This window comes from Pseudorasbora parva, chromosome 17, assembly GCF_024679245.1.
Source record: "Pseudorasbora parva isolate DD20220531a chromosome 17, ASM2467924v1, whole genome shotgun sequence".
NCBI lineage: Eukaryota > Metazoa > Chordata > Actinopteri > Cypriniformes > Gobionidae > Pseudorasbora > Pseudorasbora parva.
The window spans coordinates 10,145,276-10,165,114 of record NC_090188.1 but is presented as its reverse complement, the minus strand read 5'-3'; the positions used below and the strand labels follow the sequence as shown (position 1 = coordinate 10,165,114).

At 39.0% G+C, this 19,839-nt stretch overlaps 1 protein-coding gene across 6 annotated transcripts in view; it reads right to left on the bottom strand.

Moving 5' to 3' along the window:
* The window catches only part of dlg5a (discs, large homolog 5a (Drosophila)), a 77,942-nt gene that overhangs the window by 29,998 nt on the left and 28,105 nt on the right, over window positions 1-19,839 (bottom strand). For all 6 annotated transcript variants that reach the window (XR_010898814.1, XM_067422309.1, XM_067422307.1 and 3 more), the window contains exons 5-15: window positions 18,762-18,945; window positions 12,603-12,862; window positions 11,857-12,169; window positions 10,713-10,943; window positions 7,447-7,631; window positions 7,240-7,365; window positions 4,790-4,922; window positions 2,804-2,931; window positions 2,520-2,695; window positions 2,302-2,405; window positions 653-745 (exon numbers count right to left, since the gene is read on the bottom strand). Coding sequence is in view for 5 of the 6 variants with exons in the window: in XM_067422309.1 (XP_067278410.1) it covers window positions 653-745; window positions 2,302-2,405; window positions 2,520-2,695; window positions 2,804-2,931; window positions 4,790-4,922; window positions 7,240-7,365; window positions 7,447-7,631; window positions 10,713-10,943; window positions 11,857-12,169; window positions 12,603-12,862; window positions 18,762-18,945 (1,933 nt within the window). In the remaining variant the exon portion in view is untranslated. The remainder of the gene's footprint in view (window positions 1-652; window positions 746-2,301; window positions 2,406-2,519; window positions 2,696-2,803; window positions 2,932-4,789; window positions 4,923-7,239; window positions 7,366-7,446; window positions 7,632-10,712; window positions 10,944-11,856; window positions 12,170-12,602; window positions 12,863-18,761; window positions 18,946-19,839) is intronic.

The window sequence follows — 19,839 nt, the reverse complement described above, 5'->3', positions numbered from 1 at the left end:
TTCAGCAGAGAAGTGTGCTGACTCTCTAGGGAGAAGTGAATTAAACTGACGATCTTCATGCGTCTTGTGATTGGCTGTCACGCCTTCAGGTGCACATGATGCAGATTTGTTTGGTTTTCGGAACTCTAAACCAACTCTAAACTCAAGAGTTTTTTCAGCTAGTTTTGTGTAACAGGCCACAGGTCTGTCGAGTTATTTCATCCAATGATAAATTGACTCATCACTAAGCTTCGCCCCACTTTTTGGGAATGAGGCTTGTGAGAATCCACAGCATTTATTTAAAATATTATAAAATGTTGTGTTTATGCTTTTAGGGAACCTTGTGCAACTGTTATTTAGAAACTATAAGTCATTACAATACAAAAATATATATTTCTGGAAAAAAATTCTGTTTAAAACAATATCAATAATTGTCAGTTACATGGCATTACGCAGACAGTTAGCAAAGGCTCATCTGATTACTGAAAGCAGTAATGAGAACAACTACAAACCAGCGTATTTTTCAAACCTGACTTGCCCAGTAATGATTCAGAGTTGGTATTCTCTCAGACACAGCCGTCTCAAAAACGACTTGGAATAAATGTCACGGCAGCACCTTGGCATGTGGTAATGAGAGCGGCGCACGCTCAGACAGCAGTGAGAGAACAATCACCTTCATGAGGGAGAGAGCGAGCGAGTCCCTGCCGCCCCTCAGCAGAGCCTCACATTCACTCAGAGATTTGTTATCCAGAGCGATCCCATTTATCTAGGGAAGGAGAAATTTAGGTCAGCGCTTCACCAAAGAAAGTGCAAGCAGACTTTTCAATCCTTCTATTTTCAAACCCAGAAATGACTTCGGAAACTTGTGAACAGAGACAATTGATTCCCAGTGAATGAAAGAATGGTGACTTTTAAGATCTGCAGTTCAGATAAATCCTTCCATCTTTTAAAACTTAAAGGGATTGTTCACTCAGAAATAAAATTTCTGTCATTGTTTACTCACCCTCAAGTTATTCTAAACCTAGACCGTGAAACAAAAGAATTGTTGAAATGTTGAAGAATTGTACTTGCCATTTAATGAAACTGTAAGTCGACTCAGAATGGCAAACCGAGCTCTAGTATCATAAAAGTAGCCTCGACTACTTGTGTACTATATTGCAGGACCGAAGATAACAAAAAATAGCTCTCAAATCAAATATATTGTCAACAACACACTAGAACCATAAATGTCCAATTTCAAATGGCATTGATGTGATTTTATAGTACATACAAATTAAGTAATACATATTAGTACTGAACATGGGCAGTACTTAGTGGACTTTTTTATTTATTTAAGTCTATCACTGTTGTTACTGTTAACTAAAACAAACCATTAAAATATAGTTTGTTAATTGAAATAAAAAATGTATTAAATATAAATCCGAAAAAATGTAACTGTGAATTTGGTAATGTTGCCTTAAACTAAAACTGAAAACAAATGTAATAATATTACAACTATTTAGAAATATTTTTAAAACAAAAACTAAAAAATGTCAAAAGCACAAAAAAAATCTAATTGAAAACTGAAAACAAAAAATAAAGGCTAAATGAGAATATAAATAAAAACTAACTTAAAATTAAAGCTGGTCTGGTCTCACATTAAGCTATCGTATCGTATGGTTATTTTTAAGATTAGAAAAGGAAAAATCGCACTGGTTATATGGCCATCTTTTATGCAACCTCTGAGTGTGTTTTTGTGTCAAGTCCACATTTACTTTCATTATATGTGAAAAAGGCAGCCAGTACAATCAGTTTCTTTTTTTGTGCTTATGTATACCTAAATAGCAAATCGTGCAGGTTTAGAATAATATGATTGTGAGTAAACCATGGTACAATTTTCCTTTTTGAGTGAACAATTCCTTTAAATGAAAAGAACCGGCAGATGTAGCAGCACTTTTGATTGAGCCGTCTGACATGGCCAGTACTGGAGCCAAAAGGTTACAGATATCAACTACCTAGTATCTAGCATGGGAGTTAAAGTAACACCTGATCTGCTCTCAGGATTAACATCTGTGTTACTTATCACCAGAGTGGCAGCTATCTCTTAGCACATCACCTGTCTTATATTCGTCGTCTCCATTTAAGGAGTGGAGTGGATTTGATTGGCAGTTCATCTAATGAGCCCTCATGTATTTAATATAAGTAACAGGATTAAAAATGTGCTTCAGTTAGGAGATTGTGATGAGAACTAAGGTCAGACTTTTATAAGAGCAAAATGTATCCTTGACAGCAGCGATCTTCCTTCAATTTGAGAAAGGATCGCATGACGGCTTGATGACTTACGGCAACGAGGCGATCTCCGATGGTAAGAGATCCCTCTCTGGCAGCTGGGCTTCCCGGTGCGATAGCAGCCACATACACGCCACCCTCAAGGGTGATACCAGCGTCTAGGAGGGTGTAGACCGAATTAAGGGTCATTAATAAGAAAATAAGTGAAATTAGCCATAGAAACGGTCAATTCATTTGGGGAAGACGTGGGAAGTCACAGAAGTAAGTTATACCTTTGTGTCCCATGAGATTAATGTGGACAGGAGTAACCAGTCTTCCTCCTAATGATTTTCTCCTGCGAACGACCATATTGATCAGTCCGCCTCCGTTAAGTACGGCTTTGATGACCTGCTTCCTGTCTTTGTGAGTCAGGTCCACATCATTTATCTTCAGCAGCCAATCATTCACCCTATTGAAAGAGAGGCACAGCCAATCAGGACTAAACTATAAGCAAGGAAATGACTGTATAATCATTCCAGAAGGCATTATCTGAAAAACACTCAATATCTGAATTCACCTCAATCTTCCATCTGCGATACTTCCTTTGTCCACCCTGGTCACAAATATCCCACTATCCCCTGGTAAATACGGATCATTTACCCCCTCTGCGATATCAAACCCCATTGCCTTCAAATCCATGTCGTCCTGTTGGGAGGATAATGATGAAGAGACAGATGAGATCTCCACATGGAGAAAAAATCTGCTAAAATGAAGGTAAAGTGATATGAATGAGCATTCTGGAACAGCAAAACATTTATAAAAACAAGTAATGAATCATTTCAAATACATTTTTTGAACAACATACTTGAAAACTCCAGACTGACTCCAGACTTTTTCTTCTTGGAATCAGCAGTTAAAATTATTTCAGAATTATTACCTTAGACTTGAACTACATGTTGTTAAGACTATAAAATGACCATATGATTTAAACAAGTTTTATAAAATGTTCAACCTTACGTTTCAGCCCAATGATTATGTTGTACATAATTGGCAGACTGGGTAAATGAAAATGCAATTAACTCTCTGATTGTAGGTGGTCGCTAACGCAGAAAAGCTTAAACATAGTGGTTACTCCTGTACACAAAGCAGAAACGTGCCTTTAAATAGTTTTACTAATGGCATCAGCGCAAACCCTCTTTTGCAGTTAAAAACTACTGTCAGGATTTACTAAAGACAATGAAAAATTAGCATTAAAAAGGCCCGGACAGGGTTGATTTTATTGCATATGCATTTGTAGCGGTTTCCATTCCAGATGCAAAATGTATGGGAGGAGAACATTTAAATGAATCATGTAAAGGGATTTACTAAGATTTACGCTAGTCAATTTACTGGTGTTTGTGACATTATTTACCACCGTCTTAAACCAGACGCTATAATTTGGACTGATCTTGGTAGATTGCGTTGGTCATGAAAATGATCCGGCTGTGCCTGTGTTCAACTGGCGTGTTTTTATGGAATTGTGCTCTAATGCTAATTTACCCTGTTTAGAATATCTAGCCTTAAAGGGTTACTTCAGTGATTTAGCATTCAGCTTTGAATTTAAAATGGTTCATTAATGTAGAAGAAATACATTTTTTGAATTTGGTGCCGTCTAGACTGAGAAAAGACAGAAAATGTATTTTTGGCTCATGTGGATGAAAGACAACAAATGCACTTGCTTCGCCGCCCTACGAGGCCACGCCCAAAGCCACCGCTACTGGATCACTGGATCATTTGAGCATAAAATCATAAAATTCATAAAATCAGTTTAGTTAGAGAACAGACACTACAATTAAACACTGTTCAATATAATTTGTGTGGGCCGCCGAGTGAGAATCACGGCGATCGAAGCACGATCAATCGAATATACTACCAGATTTCTCCTGTATAAAGTCATGCTAAATCGCTGAAATAAACCTTTACTTTATTATGCATCATTCGGAGGTAAGATGAAAATATTCAACATGTTTCAGTTCCCTTTAGAGATACATTTATATAAACCCACCTTGTAGTTTTGTTCTAAAAGGGAGTAATATCTAGCCAAACAAAATGTTAGGACTAAAACTAAAAAATGTGTATTCTCTACAGAAAGTTTGGTTGCACTTTCTTTTACAGTAGATACTTACCGGAGAAATCATTTTATTGATTATACCGGAGTAATATAAGCTTACTACACAGGTTAAGGTTAGGTTCTGTGTTAGCACCTAGTTATTACCCAGTTATTGTAATTACTGGGAATTAATTGATAATTAACTGGCAAGTACATAATATGTAGGGTGAATTTGGGTTAACTGGGATACTTTTTCCAAGTCATCTCAATGGCAAAAAGTGTCCCAATCACCCTGAATTCACCCCTTCATGCAGAGCAGGCCTACAAAATAAAGTGCTACTGAAATATGCTTGCTTTTTCCAGGCATTGAAAATATATTCCAGGACATTTTCCCTTGCTGTACTCATGCTATAAGATTATAATATTTTCCTTCATCAATTTTAGCTGTAGTGCTTTGGATTTCTGTATTCTTACCCGATCCTTCTCAAACTCCACCACCTCAGTCTCCCACTCTAATGAGTCTGTGTCAATGGCTGAATCATGGGAGCTGTGTGCCATTAGCTGGCAAAAACGCGCCTCCTTTTCCAACTGGCTCTCCATCTTCTCCCTTTGTTGGTAAAGAGAGCACAAAACAAGACAGACTATTTTCTCTCTCATCCCTCCAAACAGTCATAGTCTAGTTTATCTCATGCCCACAAAAACCAACACAAAACAGAATGTCAAATATCAACAGTCTTTGTGAAGACCACTACTTTGTTTAAAAAAGCTGCTGATGCAAGACTGGGAAAGCCTCTGTCCTACTTGGCCTACAGTTGCCGGGTTGGCGTCAGGGCAACTTTTGGCGCAGTTTGTGCGATCTAGGAAGACCTGTGCTAGATGGAGATGTTATAAAAGCGGCATCAAGGGCGCACCTCAAAACTGGGTAGAACAAAACAGGATCAAGTAGATGGGGAATACTGGCAAACTGTCACTAAGATTCATAGACTCGGAGAGAGGAAAGCCTGGAGGGCATCAGTGACAAGTCTAGTGCAAGAGGGTGGGGGTGCTCTGGAGTTTTAATGGGGATGGAATAACCACTAGGGGGCGTCTGAAGCAGAAGAGAGGCTGATGCTGTGTCCCAATTTGCATACTATCCGTCCTAAATAGTATATGAAATTAGAATTAGTGCGTCCCAAATCGTAGTATGTTGAAATGAATATTCCAAAGATACCCGGATGGTCTACTTTTTCTGGATAAAATCTGAAAAGCAGATCTATGCCCACTCTAACTGCTTATATTGCCCACAACCCATTGGACGAGGATTTGATTGAAACTAAAAACACAAATAAAAAGTGTTAAAACAAAAAAAAATACAAACTTGATGGTTAAGTAGAAATTTTTAGATAAAGGGTTTTGAGCAATTAATAATCAGTATCTAACCTGACAAAAATATATAACGTTATCTACATTATATTTCATCTGCAACAGCAGTGTGAACTTTTATAAGGATACTTTTGGTCATTATGCGATTTGCATAATGATGCATTTAACAAATGACAGCTCAACATGTACATTTCTACATTTACTCTACATTTCTCACTGAAACGGCAAGGAATAAAATTGAAAGTTGAGGATTTTAACTGTGATGAGATGATTGACAAGTCAGTTAAAATGGTGACAGGATGCACATAACTAAGTGACAGAGCTGTCTGTTAAAACAACGTAATTATGATGAAGTAGTACATCCTTAAAGCTTGCATACAATTGTGCTACACACTCAACGGTATGTACTTTTTCTTCACAAGAACAGTAGATACTCTTAGGGCATACTATATGTAGGCGAATTGAATCAAAATGATTTCTACCAAGACCATGAATCATTTGCCATAAATAGATATGATTAAAATTGAAATTATCTGCTGCTTTTGAGTTCAGATGCACAGAAGAAAAAAAAACACTGAATATCATGAATATTTGAATGGGTTATTTCACCTAAAAATGAAAAATCTGTCATTAATTACTCGCCCTCATGTTATTCCCAACCTGTAAGACCTTCGTTCATCTTCAGAACACAAATGAGGATATTTTTGATGAAATCCAAAAGCTCTCTGACCCCTCAATAGACAGCGATGTAATTAACAATTTCAAAGCTCAGAAAGGAAGTAAAGGGATTGTTAAAATTGTCCATTAGACTCCAGTGGTCCAACCTTAATTTTATGAAGCAACGAGAATACTTTTTGTGCACAAAAAAACAAACAAAATGAACGACTTTAGTCAACAATTTCTTCATGTCAGGTCAGCTCCTGCATCAGCATCACATGGATGAGTCGTGCTGCTCACGTGAACAACATCGGCCAAAGGTAAGCCGGCGTGCTGACGCAATTCTGACGCAACTCGGAAGCTGTACTGTACTGTATTTACTACGTCAAATGTGTAGGAGACTAACACAGACGTGAAGAAATTGTTGAATAAAGTTGTTATTTTTGTGTTTGTTTTTTTTGCTCAAAAAAAGTATTCTTGTTGCCACATAGTCGCATGGACTATTTTAACGATGTCTTTACTTTCTTTCTGGACTTTGAAAGTGTTCATTAAATAGCTGTCTATGTAGGGGATCAGAGAGCTTTCAGATTTCATCAAAAATATCTTCATTTGTGTTCTGAAGATGAACGAAGGTCTTACGGGTTTGGAATGACATGAGGGTGAGAAATGAACTATCAATTATTTATTTATTTATTAAATAATTGTATTTTGCGTTATGATGTTATTTATTTATTTATTTACATTATTCATTATTAATTTATGCATTCACTGATAATAATAACAGTGATAATACATTTGTGTCAAATATGGGTGTAAATGTAATCAAATACCTCACATTATTGGTATATTATTTGTCAAAAACTGTCTGAAAGATTGGCAGAAAAGCAGGACTAAAAAGTGTTTACTTGAGCTCTTTAAGTTCCCTAGCAGCATCGTTCCGCTGTTTCCTCATGTCGTCAAGGTTACGCAGGGCATCAGCCAGATCGCTGACGGCACGGTCTCTCTCTCTGCGCAGGTTATCACACAACGTCCTGCCAAAACACAGCGAACACACGCTCAAGCATCAGCAACAACAGTTGCTTATTTTAGATAAGCTCAATGTCAAATGGTACCGTATGCTCTCTCTCTCTGCAACAATCTTGTCTCTTTCCTGAAAGGCCCAATCTCTGCGACATTTGGCCACCTCTGCCTCCTGCACGGCCTCCTTCAGCTCCTGAGACATGGCCTCACACTGCTTCCTCAACACATCAATCTCCTTATTGGCACGCTCCATGTCCAGGGTAGCAGAGTCTTGTTTCTACAGCAAAAACATTCATGATGAATATGACTGCAAGATGATTTCATCCACCTAATTAAAACATCTGTAAAGTCATATTAGTGAAATGAGTAATACGAGCATCACCAGGGAGGTGATAAAAGCTACTTTGAGCCTTACGGCACTTCTAGAGAAGTTAGAGAGACCTCTAGTGGACTCTAGCAGCACTGCTGCTTCAACAGCTTCAGGCTGACTGAATAAATCAGCTTTGGATTTTTTCTACTGGAATAATCCAATGGCTCACAGCTTATGAGATTTTTATGAGCCTTTTAGTTTGTAGTGTTTGTTTGTGTGTGTGTGTGAAGACTGGTGTGAAAATTGAGAGAGGCAGGAACAAAGGTGAGGATGTCCCTTGGACATTTCTGTTCGTACAACAGCAGATAAATGCAGTGACAGAGCAGCTGATAAATACCTCGGATAAAAACCTGAATCACAATGGTAAAATGGCTTAGTTCTGAGTTGTGGTGCAGCAGATACACACGTTACTCAATCTATGACATAACAATTTCACAAACACATTTTAATAGATTAAAGGGTCAGTTCACCCAAAAATGAAAATTCTGTCATTAATTACTTACCCTAATTTCGTTCGACACCCGCAAGACCTCCGTTCATCTTCGGAACACAAATGAAGATATTTCTGTTGAAATCTGATGGCTCAGACAGGCCTTCATTGACACCACGTCAATGTGTCAATGTGTGTCAATCCCAGTTAACGTAAGACGTCGTTACAAAGCCCATCTCGCTACAGTGATTCTACAATATTTGTATGAAGCAACGAGAATAGTTTTTGTGTGCAAAAAAACTAAATAACGACTTGTATAGTGATGGGCCGATTTCAAAACAAAGTTTAGAACGGTTATGAATCAACGTATTGATTCCGGATTCGGATTGCGTATCAAACTGCTGAAATCACGTGACATTGGCAATCAGAATCATGAATCGACATCTTTAGTGCATTTATGGGTCTTGAGAGAGGAAATGACATTGGTGTCAATGAAGGCCTGTCTGAGCCATTGGATTTCAACACTAATATCTTCATTTGTGTTCCAAAGATGAACAGAGGACTTAAGGGTATCAAACGACATAAGGGTGATAATAATTAGTTACATTTATATCGCTTTTCTAGGCACTCCACCTGGATGATTCGACGGCAGCCATATTGCGCCTGAACGCTCGCCACACACCAGCTGATTGGTGGAGAGGAGACAGTGATGAAGCCAATCCGTGTATGGGGATGATTAGGAGGCCATGATGGACAGAGGCCAGTGGGCAAATTTGGTCAGATTTTTAATGACCACAGAGAGTCGGGATCTCGGTTTAATATCTCATCCGAAGGACGGTGCTTGTTACAGTACAGTGTCCCCATTACTATACTGGGGCGTTAGGACCCACACAGACCAAAGGGTGAGCACCCCCTGCTGGCCACACTACCACCTCTACCAGCAGCTACCTGGTTTTCCCAGTTGGTCTCCCATCCAAGACCTGACCAGGCTCAGCCCTGCTTAGCTTCAGTGGGAAACCAGTCTTGGGCTACAGGGTGATATGGCTGCTGGTAAGTTAGGTAAGTAATTATTGACAGAATTTTCATTTTTGGGTAAACTAACCTATTAAGGGTGCTGATATGATATACACTACTGTTCAAAAGTCTAGATTTTTTTTTAAATGACTGATATACCTGATAAATGAACAGAGGCTATTGTTAGATCAGATGGGTCTTTTTGTAACTACTCAATCATTGAGCATTTTCGCCACAATCCTGACAAACAATGCCGAATTAGCATTGCAGAGAGCATGTTCTTGTTCCTTTTTACCAACAAAATCTATATGAATTATCATGTGTTTGAGATAAAGATAAGAGGTGCAATCAATAAGGGCAATTTCTCATTGACGAATCATTGAAGCGCTGAGCAGAACGCCATAACCAACAACGTATATTTTCTGAAGAAAATGTGAGTGGTGCTTGCTGTGGCAAAACTGCACTAGGCAGTCGCTACCGTGATGCATTTGACTGCAAGAGAGACAAATAATAAATCTGTATAATGTTCTGGTGCTGAAATATGGCTTATTCATGATGGTAGATGGTTGCTAGGGTGCTCTAAATTGTTGCTAGGCCATAGCAAGACAGTTAGCAGGGTTAAACTGATAGACTGGATGTCTGCCCAAATCAAGAGAGACAAACCCACACGCCTCTATGATGCTCTCATTCATTATATCACTCATCTATTTTTCAATGGAAGTCTACGGGGTGGTTGCAAGGAAGCTGTAAATGTTTGCTAGGGTGTGGCTATAAAGATATTGGCTGCTTGATAAGATTCAAATGAGTGTGTGAGAGAGAAGATAGAAGAGCGCGTGTGTTTGTGAAATATCAGGACACAAATGTGTATAATGTCATGGGTATGACATAGGTGTTACAAGGAGAGGGTGAAATATGAGGACATTACCCATGTCGCCACTTTTCAAAGTGCTTATAAATCATACAGGATGAGATTTTTAGAGAAAGTAAAAATGCAGAATGTTTCCTGTGATGGGTAGGTTTAGGGACTGGGGCAGTGTGCGGGGATAGAAAATACGGTGTGTGTGTGTGTGTGTGTGTGTGTGTGTGTGTGTGTGTGTGTGTGTGTGTGTGTGTGTGTGTGTGTGTGTGTGTGTGTGTGTGTGTGTGTGTGTGTGTGTGTGTGTGTGTGTGTGTGTGTGAGATAGCTGAGATTCAAATTCATGCACATTCCGTGATGAAACAAAATGAAAAGTTTTTTTTGGCTGTGTGAACATCATAGATCCAATCATTTAAAACAATTAAAAGCACAACACTCCTCAATGTGCATGTCAATTTGACACCCCATTCATTCAGTATGCAAGAGAACAACAGTGACCCTTTCCTTCGCAAGCACCACTAGAAATACATTACAATAAACATTTCCATGATTTGTTTTATTATAGTTTTTACAGGCCTGGAAATGTTCCTGCATCTTCTAGGTTTTCCACAGAACACTGGATGTACCATCAGAATTTGAACTATATTCTTTAATAAATGTCATTAATGTGACTAAATGTTGTAAGCACCTGTCTGGCTTGATAGTATTCCCGCAATAACTGGTCTCTCTGGATGATGGCTTCGGTTCTCTCTTTCCTGGCCACATCTCTTTCCTCCCGCACGGTCTCGATGTCTTTACAGGCCTGACTCAGCTCTTTCTGGGCCTCCGCTTTGTCCTTCACTTCATGGCAATATTTTTCCAGCAGCTCGTTTCTCTCACAGATGGCACGGTCTCGATCCACCAGCGATGAATTTAGCTCCTACAAAAAGACACCAACGTCAGCGACCGTTATATGCTATTGATTTAAAGTGCTTTTTCAAAACAGCATGTTATCTGGCCGCCTAGCACAAACTTGGCAACAGAAAGGTGATTTACAGAACAGAGAGCCTATTATAACAATGCCCAGTCCCAACTTGATCTTGAATACTGTATACAGGAATACCGTTACTCTAACCGTAAATCTGAAAAAAAACAATAGCTATGTGTCCATCCACCTATTTTGGGGGGCATTTTGAGATAATAAATAAAAAAAAAACATTGGATGAAAATGCAAAGCAGCACAGATTCTAAAAATTTGCATAATAAAACACATGCGCTCAATTGAATCGGATAATTTTTTTATCCGATAAGAGGTCATGTGCATAAAGAATGATATAAACACATTTAGTAAATAAATCCCTCAATGCGCAACGAAAACCTCATGTGACTGCTCAATAGTGGATATGATTGGATAACTGGACTAACCAGCAGAACAATTTCATTGCACGGCATCTCAAACGTTGGTTTGATTATTCTGAAGTCTGCCATCAGAATGATTCGGGATAATGATCTCTCAAAAGCGTCTCACACGATTGCATTCCCAAACATCAGGCATCCGAATGAAAGATATCATGAGCGTTTCATCTGCACGCTCTGAGATGCAAGTCATTTATGATGCAGGAAAAAAGAGCCACAGTGACTTCCTCGATTGCAGCAACTTACATTTTTATTACTGATATTTTGTGCCAATTTCCTAAGTTATATTTTTGTTCTCGTGAACACATGGAATGGAAACGCAGCTTTATTCACAAATGTTTTATGCCATATTCCAATTTTGCGCACAAGTTAAACTCGCAACTTTGAATGGAAAGAGCTAATATGTTGACTGACTTTAGTTATTATGGAGGTGTTACCTGTCTGAGAGCTTCCAGCTCCTCACTGGCCACCATCCTCTCAGAGGAGGTGTTTTTGATCCGGGCCTCTGCCGCTTCCAGCTCCGTCTGCAGCTTGTCCACCTCTTTAATGACCTGGTCCCTCTCGCTCATGATCAGTCTGTATTCATTAAACACAGAATCCCGCTCCTCCTTGTACTTCTCTGCATCCTTCACCGCCTTCAGCTGGAAGTTCTTGTAGCGCGTTACCTCAGACTGAAGTCTCTCCATCTCTCTCTGCAGCTCCTTGTTCTGGGCTGAGGCCTTATTCAGCTCCTGCTGCATGGAGTCAAATCTGTGGGGGTTCAAATTAAACATTTTAAAAACATTTTCTAAATTAATTAGTAATTATTTTAATGTATGAATGATTTTTAGTACTATAATGCTTAAGTACTATTTATAAATTACTGTGTGCCGATATATATTTTATTCTATGTAACGGCTATCAAACAAAACTTCTACACACCCTTCAATCCTTGTGTGTGAATGTGTTAAATATTCAGACAAATTTGATTATGCTTTCAGCTCGGTTTAACATATTTTATCATATTTCAAAAATTCTGCACTTCCTGACTCAGAGCAGAAAATGCAAAAAGGCTACAGATTAAATTTAGCATTACTGTAGTGTCTAAAGTTAAAAAGTTGTTGATGTATAATCTTTAAAGTTACTCCTAGAGTGTTACACAACACTAAAATCAGATATTGAAGGCGACTGATGCTGCTTGTACCGTCTCATAGATGAAGACCACTGCTGTTGGTACTGGATGGCTGTGTCACGTTGTTTCAGAAGAGCGTCTACTTGTTTTTGCAAGCGCCTGTTCTCCTCCTCCACCTGCTCCAGTCGACTCAGATCAGTGTTGTGACTGGCCACCTTCTCGCTGTATCTTTTGCTCAAGACGTCGTATTCCTTCTTCACCCCCTCCAGCTTGTCCATCGCTGTGTCGTAGAGCTTGTTCAAAACCTCTGATGACCCGTTCTCTCTGATAACCTGCATCGAAAAAGACTTTTAGGAACCTGGCTTACTGTGTGGTGTTGTCAAAGAACAGCTTGCATTACTTGTGTCAAAAACAGCTTGCATGAACCTGATTTACTTTGTGGTGTCAAAGAAAAAAACTAAACACAAAGCGAAATAAAAACTAAAAATCTCAGATTAACTGTGTTGAAACAAAACAGCTTGCATGAATATGGTTTACTGTGTGTGTCAAAGAAAAAAACAAAACACAAAGTTGAAAAAACAAATCTCAGATTAACTGTGTTGAAACAAAATAGCTTGCATTAACCTGGTTTACTGTGTGGTGTCAAAGAAACACACAAAAAACCTGATTAACTGTGTTGAAAACAGCTTTGATGAACCTGGTTTACTGTGTGGTGTCAAAGAAGCACACACAATAAATCATCAAAGCTGTTTTCAACAGAGTTAATCAGGTTTTTTTGTGTGGCATCAAAGAAACACAAATAAACCAAAATTAAGTAAATAAAAAAAACTTGATGGCCTGTGTTGAAACCAGCTTTGATTAACCTGATTTACCGTGTGGTGTCAAAGAAACAAATAAACAAAAGACTACTAAACTAAACAAACAAAAACCTGATTTCCTGTGTTAAAAACACAGGAAAAAAATCACAAGCTTTGATTAAACAAAACAAAAAACACTGATAAACTGTACCGTGTGGGGTCAAAAAATAATTATTTGTTTAGGTTTTAAACGTTTAGCCTATTGAATACTACTTTGTACCAAAAAAAGTAGACTATTTGTTCTTGACTACACTGACCAGTCCAAATTATATTGTATTGATATTGATATGGAGGCATTATGAATTCATGTCAAATCCACCTGATGTGTGATGGTTTTGATTGTGGTTCATCATATCATATTTCAGACTATCAATGTTATGAATTTGCTATTATCATCACTTGAATTAAACTTTTACAATGCAACCACCAGAGGGCGATCATGGGTCTATAAACCATCTACTGTACTTGCATGCAAAATGCTGTCACTGCACATATATACACAAAAAGGCAACCCTGCATTCAGTATTAAACAAACAGCATTATGTTCACTTGTTCTACAAAATGCTGACCTATTAGAACACTATATGTCCTAATGACATAATCGAAGGCAATTCCCTGTCTGGGCAATAAAGCCACATTAGTGGGGCCTGACCAAGCCAGAGTGGGATTTCACATAAGTGATAGGCATCTGTATCTAACTCTCCTCTAGGCCATGTAATCAGTGCTTAGAGTATTGACTAACTGCAAAAGCCTCTGTCCTTCTCCATCAGTCAGTCAGCAATTGCCCTTCCGGGCTGACCTTTTCCAAGCAGGCGGAATGCGTTTTGTGTAGCCTGTGGGCAGCGCAAGCACTGCTGACGGGTCAAAACACGGTTCAATCTGTATGCTACAGTACAGATCCCGTGGCATGCCTGATGTAACCTCTCTGTGACAATTAAGACCACTCCAGACACACAAGCAGGAGATATCCTAAAGATCGAAAACCTTTCCATTCGTGTTTGTGGGTTTAATCCAGAAAGAAAGCCTGATAAATCAATCCGACAGGAAAAGGTTCATTCCTTCATGGCAGCTGCAGAAAGTAGACAGTGTGCTGACACTGTGGCATCTGATTGAATAATCTCCTGTCCCCTGGCTTCCGATTTATGTCAAGGTCACATTTGGTTGCACTACCATGGGATGCCCAGCCACCGGATTTACAACGTAAATGCTGCCGTTCATGATGCAACAGACGCACTAATCCCACAACAGTCTGTGTAGCGGGCGAACGACAAAATCTGCAATTTAATTAACCATCCCTGGGGCTCTCCGAAAAAATCAGGGATCGATTTTGGCAGACTAACGTCACTTGATGGCTGACGGCAGTACCGTTAGGTCCGTTTCACACTGCAAGCGTAGAAAGCACATATGTATTTTGGTGCCTGTTTTAACAGGTTACATTCACACTGTGTGCTTTAGCAGGGCGCTGCTGCGAAGAGGTTCTGGAAGTTTCGGCACTGAGCCCATTTTTTCTGCATGCTGAACTAGCAGACAACATGATTGAAGAAAAAAAAAAATCACTATAAACCAACAATACCATTCAAAATTTCTGACTCCGTAAGATTTATTTTTTTAATTAATACTTGTATTCCTCATGGAAATATTAAATGGACATTTATAATGTAACAATATTTCTACTTCAAGTAAATGCTGAACTTTTGAACTTTCTATTTATAGAAGAATCAAGAAAAACGTATCACTGTTTCTACAAAAATATTAAGCAGCTGTTTTTAATGATGATAAGAAATGTTTCTTGAGGACCAAATCAGCATATTAGAATGACTTCTGAAGGCTAATGTGATCCTGAAATTGGAGTAATGGCTGCAGAAAAGCCATCACAGGGATAATATACAGTATTCAGACCCCCTCACTCTTTGTTATATTGCAGCCATTTGATAAAACCATTTAAAGTTCTTTTGTCTCTCATTAATGTACACACAGCACCCCATATTGACAGAAAAACCCAGAATTGTTGCATTTTTTGCAGATTTATTAAAAAGGAAAACTGAAATATCACAGGGTCCTAAGTATTCAGACCCTTTGCTGTGACACTCATATATTTAAATCAGGTGCTGTCCATTTCTTCTGATCATCCTTGAGATGGTTCTACACCTTCATTTGAGTCCAGCTGTGTTTGGTTATACTGATTGGACTTGATTAGGAAAGCCACACACCTGTCTATACAAGACCGTACAGCTCACAGTGCATGTCAGAGCAAATGAGAATCATGAGGTCAAAGGAACTGCCTGAAGAGCTCAGAGACAGAATTGTGGCAAGGCACAGATTTGGCCAAGGTTACAAAAGAATTCTGCTGCACTTAAGGTTCCTAAGAGCACAGTGGCCTCTATAATCCTTAACTGGAAGACGTTTGGGACGACCAGAACCCTTCCTAGAGCTGGCCGTCCGGACAAACAGAGCTTTGGGGGAGAAGAGCCTTGGTGAGAGAGGTAAAGAAGAACCCAAAGATCACTGTGGCTGAGCTCCAGAGATGCAGTCGGGAGATGGGAGAAAGTTGTAGAAAGTCAGCCATCACTGCAGCCCTCCACCAGTCAGGGCTTTATGGCAGAGTGGCCTGACGGAAGCCTCTCCTCATTGCAAGACACATGAAAGTTTGCTAAAAAACACCTGAAGGACTCCAAGATGGTGAGAAATAAGATTCTCTGGTCTGATGAGACCAATATAGAACTTTTTGGCATCAATTCTAAGCGGTGTGTGTGCAGAAAAATATCACCTGCCTAATACAGTCCCAACAGTGAAGAATGGTGGTGGCAGCATCATGCTGTGGGGGTGTTTTTCAGCTGCAGAGACAGGTCGATTGGTTGCAATCGAGGGAAAAGATCACAACAATTCCGTAACTGTTCTTGAATGTCCCAGACAGAGCCCTGACTTAAACCCAATTGAGCATCTCTGGAGAGATCTGAAAATGGCGGTCCACCAAAGTTTACCATCCAACCTGACAGAACTGGAGAGGATCTGCAAGGAGGGATGGCAGAGGATCCCCAAAAACGTTTGTTGCATCTTTCCCAAAAAGACTCATGGCTGTATTAGATCAAAAGGGTGCTTCTACTAAATACTGAGCAAAAGTTCTAAATACTTAGGACCATGTAATATTTCAGTTTTCCTTTTTTTAATAAATCTGCAAAAATGTCAACAATTCTGTGTTTTTCCGTCAATATGGGGTGTTGTGTGTACATTAATTAGAAAAAATACTTTCACTGTGTATAATAAATATATTTTAATAATATTTAACAGTATTTAATATTTAATGTATTTTTTTATCAAAAAATCCAAATGGTGGGCATACCAAACTTCTTTCGAAGAACTGAACCAACTGTTTTGGAAGCAATGTCAAATAATGAGAACTTGATCCATTGTTTGAAAAACAGACATTCATTGTGTCTACAAAATGCTGACCTATTAGAACACTATATGTCCTAATGACATAATCGAACATATTCCCTCTCTGGGCAATAAAGCAACATCAGTGTAGCATATAGCATACATGTGACATATTTATACCCATAAAATCATTCATGCTACATCGTTGTCGACGCTTGGCGGTGGGCATATCTGAAGCTTGGTGCTGATGCAACCGTCATAGTGACAACAGTAATCACATTACTTTTCCGGTGTTGCATGAATGTAATTGGCTAGTGTCTGCAATGGGGCATTGGCATAGGTGATCTGATTGGCTGGCGCCTGCATTGGTGCTCAAAAAGTTGAAAAGGTTTCAACTTCTTCCACGAGCGACACCAGTGACTCGACGCGACAGAACCCCCAATTCAGTTCAGCATCGCATGACGCATTATTTAATCTCACTTGATTAATCACCAGTGTCTCTTTGTTGCTGACTTTCGATGATCCAATTCAACCAAACAAAGCAAAAATAACTTTAGGTAAATCTTGTGTTTGCATTTATTATTATTTTTTATTTCTGAAGTAAGAGTGTTGAACTTTCATCTCCTGCGTCTTTATTCTTCTGTGATCCAGAATGACAGCACAGCTGAAGTGTTTGTTTGAGCTGAGCCCTCTACTCTACAGGCGTGAATTTACATTTCCTTCAGCCTGAAGCCTTGTGCACACTGGGACATTATCGCGCATGCTTATTGCTAACGTTTAACGCCGCATGTCTAAACAAAGAGTGCCAATGTGAGTGTGCACGCCGACGCACAAACGGCAGGCATAAGAGCGTAATTTTAAAAAATGCAGCGGTTTTGATGCGCAGCATTAAAAACTGGCCGACCAATGAGACTGCTTTTGTTCACATACCTTGGTGGCGCTCAAGCACAAAACAGTCTTGCCGAGCACATATTTATACCCAAGAAGATGATGTTGAAGAGGAAGTAGACAAATATGACGATGCAACGAGGCAAGATGAACATAGAGCTGCTGGTCTCTTTGGTGTATGAGCACAAATAACTATGAAAAACGCCACAGCAACTACAATATGAGGGAGTTGTTTTGAGAGGAATTGATCAAATAGGATTCGATGGTGTTTAATTTAACTTAATTTTCTTTCAATAAGCACCACCTACTGTCAGGAAGCGAATTTGAATGTTCACTTGGCACATCGTTGAAGGAAGCTTTTTCCCTCACATGCAACCTATTTAAGAAAGCATTGAGTAGGCTAATTAGTTGGATTAGTAAAATAAAATTATAGTTTAAGTATAAAAAATATTTATGTAAAGAGACATAGTAAAATAAAAAGTGTAACTCACGTGTAACCAATATAGAAAGCACTGAGTCGAGTTAGTAGGCTAAAATAACCTCAAATACATTCTTCAAACAGTCTCAGTGGTGGTTACCGATTAGGCTACAGTAATTCTGACTCAAATTGCTTCGTCACCTTTTTGGCTGTTGTTGTAAATGGTGATATTTTTGCATGTTTCTTACAATATCAATGATATCTTTCCACTAGAACACTATTGCTTTTCTTCGCTATTAATTTAAAACAGTTTATTTAAAGCAATTATTTTTCAAACAGATGGAATTAGAAATACAGGCCTGCCCCTAATAAAAGCCTGCTCCAAATAAAAGCCTGCTCCCTTCTGCAGTTCAGGTAAATAAAGGCCCCGGTCTGTATTTGAGGAATTATGGTAAGCAAGCCCAGCCAAGGTCAGAAAAAGTGCAAAAGTAATTTAACACATTACATTCCATAAAAAGTAACAGAGTAACACAATTAGTTACTTTTTAGGGAGTAATGGAATATTTTAAATAGCTAGCTTGGCTTTCCCCAACACCCGTCAGTTTGTTTCTGTTACAGCATTTCATTTACACACAGCTTGTGCATGTATGAAATGCATCTTATTTGTCCTTGGACTGTAAGTAAAGTCAGTACCTGTTGTTGCTGTAGTCTCATGTCGGCCACCTCTCTCTGATCTTCAGAGTGAAGTCTCCTGAGCTCCTCACAGCTCTGTTTCAGATGGTTGTGTTCCCGAACCAGCTTGGCATTCTCTCTCTTCACAGCCTCCATCTCCTCCTTCAACTGAGACTGTTCGCTTAAGAGGCGGCTGTGCTGTATGCTGAAAAACAAACAAATTGGCTATTTTACTCCATTTACCAGATGATAATCTGCATCACACTTCACTCGTGCAGTCTAGGTAATGTTACAGCCGAAACTCTTGTAAAAGCAAATTAATAAATCAAAAATTAATAAAACACACAACCCTGCAGAGCACTGCCCTAGAGTGGTAACTCTACAGTATATTATTAAAGGTGCCCTAGAATTATTTGAAACTATGTTAAATTGTTCTCTGATATCTACATAGAGGTAATGTGGCTTATTAAAGGCCAAACATTGTCCAGATACAGTTTTACAGGTCCATTTACAACCCTAGAAATTGTCCCTAGGATGTATTAATGTACTGAGCTCTGCTCTGATTGGCTTATTTCAGCAGATCACAGCACACAGCAGTTCAGCAGTTCAGTGAAGCGGCTCGTGAGTCCTGACAGAATACAGACCGACTGAATGACACTTTAAGCAGAACATCTCAAATGGAGATTGATAAAATGCAGCCTACTTGTTTATTGGTGTTTTCAGATCATCCCAGCGCAAGAAAGAGCTCGCGTTCGTGTGGTTGCCAGATTTCAGTCATTTAAATCCCCAAAACAGAGCTTTTCTGTGAAAAAAACCTGTATACTATCCAGTGTTTTACATAAACATGCCCAATCTGGCAACCATATGCACGCGAGCTCTCTCTCGCTCTCGCATGCGGATGATCTGAAAACACCAATAAACAAGTAAGCTGCATTTAAGAAATCTCCATTTGAGATGTTCTGCTTAAAGTGTCATCCAGTCTACATTTTAGACTTGTCTTTTTTCGTCAACGATATTGCATGTTTATATAACGTTAGTCACAATGTAGGCTACGCAGTGACTGTGATGCACTCTGAAATACAAGCATTCAAAAACATCA